Source organism: Oncorhynchus masou, chromosome 29, assembly GCF_036934945.1.
Source record: "Oncorhynchus masou masou isolate Uvic2021 chromosome 29, UVic_Omas_1.1, whole genome shotgun sequence".
Lineage (NCBI taxonomy): Eukaryota > Metazoa > Chordata > Actinopteri > Salmoniformes > Salmonidae > Oncorhynchus > Oncorhynchus masou.
Genome location: NC_088240.1, coordinates 98395329 through 98398785, shown reverse-complemented (window position 1 = coordinate 98398785; position 3457 = coordinate 98395329). Strand labels below are relative to the sequence as shown.

Here is a 3457-nt window from a genome sequence, read left to right as displayed (position 1 = left end):
GGCCAGAGACATAACGTGTCCTTAATTATCCTCAGAGCGAGAGGCTGAACTGATGGACCACGAGAAACGTCGTACATGCAGTTTGTGTTTATGAAACACTACACATCACAGGATGAGGTCGTTCTGGGGAATTTGGGAGGAATATTATTTGAATGTTACTTCCTTTGCCTTCTGATATTTATTATTCAATTGTGTTTGGTAATGGTCCCCAGTAATACATTGTGTTTGGTAACGGTCCCCAGTAATACATTGTGTTTGGTAATGGTCCCCAGTAATACATTGTGTTTGGTAATGGACCCCAATAATACATTGTGTTTGGTAATGGTCCCCAGTAATACATTGTGTTTGGTAATGGTCCCCAGTAATACATTGTGTTTGGTAATGGCCCCCAGTAATACATTGTGTTTGGTAATGGCCCCCAGTAATACATTGTGTTTGGTAATGGTCCCCAGTAATACATTGTGTTTGGTAATGGTCCCCAGTAATACCTTGTGTTTGGTAATGGTCCCCAGTAATACATTGTGTTTGGTAATGGTCCCCTGGCCTGAGTTCCTGTAGTGAGTGCTACTGGCCTGAGTTCCTATAGTGAGTGCTATTGGCCTGAGTTCCTGTAGTGAGTGCTACTGGCCTGAGTTCCTGTAGTGAGTGCTACTGGCCTGAGTTCCTGTAGTGAGTGCTATTGGCCTGAGTTCCTGTAGTGAGTGCTACTGGCCTGAGTTCCTGTAGTGAGTGCTACTGGCCTGAGTTCCTGTAGTGAGTGCTATTGGCCTGAGTTCCTGTAGTGAGTGCTACTGGCCTGAGTTCCTGTAGTGAGTGCTACTGGCCTGAGTTCCGGTAGTGAGTGCTATTGGCCTGAGTTCCTGTAGTGAGTGCTACTGGCCTGAGTTCCTGTAGTGAGTGCTATTGGCCTGAGTTCCTGTAGTGAGTGGTATTGGCTTGAGTTCCTGTAGTGAGTGCTATTGGCCTGAGTTCCTGTAGTGAGTGCTATTGGCCTGAGTTCCTGTAGTGATTGCTATTGGCCTGAGTTCCTGTAGTGAGTGCTATTGGCCTGAGTTCCTGTAGTGAGTGCTATTGGCCTGAGTTCTTGTAGTGAGTGCTATTGGCCTGAGTTCCTGTAGTGAGTGCTATTGGCCTGAGTTCCTGTAGTGAGTGCTATTGGCCTGAGTTCCTGTAGTGAGTGCTACTGGCCTGAGTTTCTGTAGTGAGTGCTACTGGAGTGAAATTGGAGCAGGCTAGAATGCCGTGCTCAGCCTTCGGGAATGAGTTCCAGTCAAATTGGGCTCCGCTCACATACTCTGCTTCCCATCACACATGGAGCTGAAGCCAGCGAGTTGACCATTTTAGGAGACCTATTGCATCCTCAACAGCATTTGGGAAGTAAACAATGTCTTCCTGATCCTTAGCCTATAGAGGTCTACAAGTACATGAGTGATGTCACCATTCCCAGGAGGGCCCTTGGCCTGTCAATTGTAAAGCTAACCCGTCAGAGCCTGGGGTAATAGATAGAGCACCATGTAAAGTTAACCCGTCAGAGCCTGGGGTAATAGATAGAGCACCATGCAAGAATGGTCCTCCACCCAAAGGACAACCAGCCAACTGGACACACCTGTGGGAAGCAATGGAGTCAACGTGGGCCAGCATCACCTGTGGAATGCTTTTGACATCTTGTAGAATCCATGTCCCGACGGATTGAGGCTGATGGGGAGAGGAGACTGGTATTAACTGATGGTGTAGTATATAGTGATGGGGGAGAAGAGACTGGTATTAACTGATGGTGTAGTATATAGTGATAGGGAGAGGAGACTGGTATTAACTGATGGTGTAGTATATAGAGAGGAGACTGGTATTAACTGATTGTATAGTATATAGAGAGGAGACTGGTATTAACTGATGGTCTGGTATATGGTTCATATGTTTATTGTATACTCTAAGAATAATTGGGGCTGCTATATACAATAAAGGGTTCAATAGCTTGCTTCATATATATTCTATACTCATAAGTATGTGGAGACAGACCCTTCAAATTAGTGGGTTTGGCTATTTCAGACACAGACATTGCTGACAGGTGTATAAAATCGAGCACACAGCAATGCAATCTTCATTGACAAATATTAGAAAAGTAGAATTGTCACGTTCGTGATAAGAGACGGGTCAAGGCGCAGCGTGTGTTGAGTTTCACATCTTTCAATTAAGTGAAACTTCAAAACAATAAACCAACAACGGAACGTGAAAGTAGTGGTGCCACATGCACATACAGAAAACACATATCCCACCAACACAGGTGGGAGAAATGGCTACCTAAACATGATCCCCAAATGGAGGCAACGATTACCAGTGCAGAGGAGGGCCCTGGCCCTGGAGCTGGGCTGGACGCCGTGCCTGGACTGGGCACCCTGCGCAGAGGAAGGCTCCGGTCATGGAGCTGGGTTGGCCGCTGTGCCTGGACTGGGCACCTGCGCAGAGGAAGGCTCCGGCCTTGGAGTGGGACTGGACGCCGTGCCTGGACTGGGCATCGGCGCAGAGGAAGGATCCGGGCTGTGAGCTGGACTAGACGCCGTGCCTGGACTGGGCACCGGCACAGAGGAAGGCTCCGGCCTAGGAGCGGGACTGGGGAGGCGCACTGGAGGCCTGGTGCGTGGAGCCAGCACAGGTGGCACCGGACTGGTGACACGCACTTCAGGGCGGGGGTGGGGAGCTGGCACCGGCTGTACCGGGCTGGGGAGACGCACTGGAGGCCTGGTGCGTGGAGCCGGCACAGATGGCACCGGACTGGTGACATGCACTTCAGGGCAAGTGCGGGGAGCTGGCACAGGACTAACCAGACTGCTGACAGGCTCTTCAGGTCGGATGCTGTGCAAATCACACCTACATAACATTTCTCTCATCTCTATCTCTCCCAACTTCTCCATCGCCTCCCTGACGGTCTCGGGCTCTTCAGGGTGAGTACTGGGGACTGATGACAGGCTCTTCAGGGTGAGTACTGGGGACTGATGACAGGCTCTTCAGGGTGAGTACTGGGGACTGATGACAGGCTCTTCAGGGTGAGTACTGGGGGCTGGCACAAATGGCACTGGACTGATGACAGGCTCTTCAGGGTGAGTACTGGGGGCTGGCACAGATGGCACCGGACTGATGACCCGCTCTTCCACTCTCCGCTGCTCCGCCGACCACCCCTTGTCACTCCTTTACCTCCGTCACACGCTGCTTGGTCCTTTGCTTGGTGGGATATTCTGTCACGTTCATAATAAGGACGGGACCAAGGCGCAGGGTGTGTAGAGTTCCACATCTTTATTTCGGTGAAACTACAAAACAAAACAATAAACCAACAACGAAACGTGAAAGTAGTGGTGCATGCACAAACACAAAACAATATCCCACCAACACAGGTGGGAAAAATGGCTACCTAAATATGATCCCCAGTTAGAGGCAACGATTACCAGCCGACTCTAATTGGGAA

The 3457-nt window shown here is 49.9% G+C and overlaps 1 protein-coding gene across 1 annotated transcript in view; it reads right to left on the bottom strand.

Annotated features, from left to right (window-relative positions):
• LOC135519861 (uncharacterized) overlaps positions 1-2909 on the bottom strand; it is a 19474-nt gene extending 16565 nt beyond the window's left edge. The window contains exon 1 of the mRNA XM_064945068.1: positions 2501-2909. Within this exon, the coding sequence (XP_064801140.1) occupies positions 2501-2909 (409 nt within the window). The remainder of the gene's footprint in view (positions 1-2500) is intronic.
• Between the last annotated feature and the right edge of the window lie 548 nt (positions 2910-3457).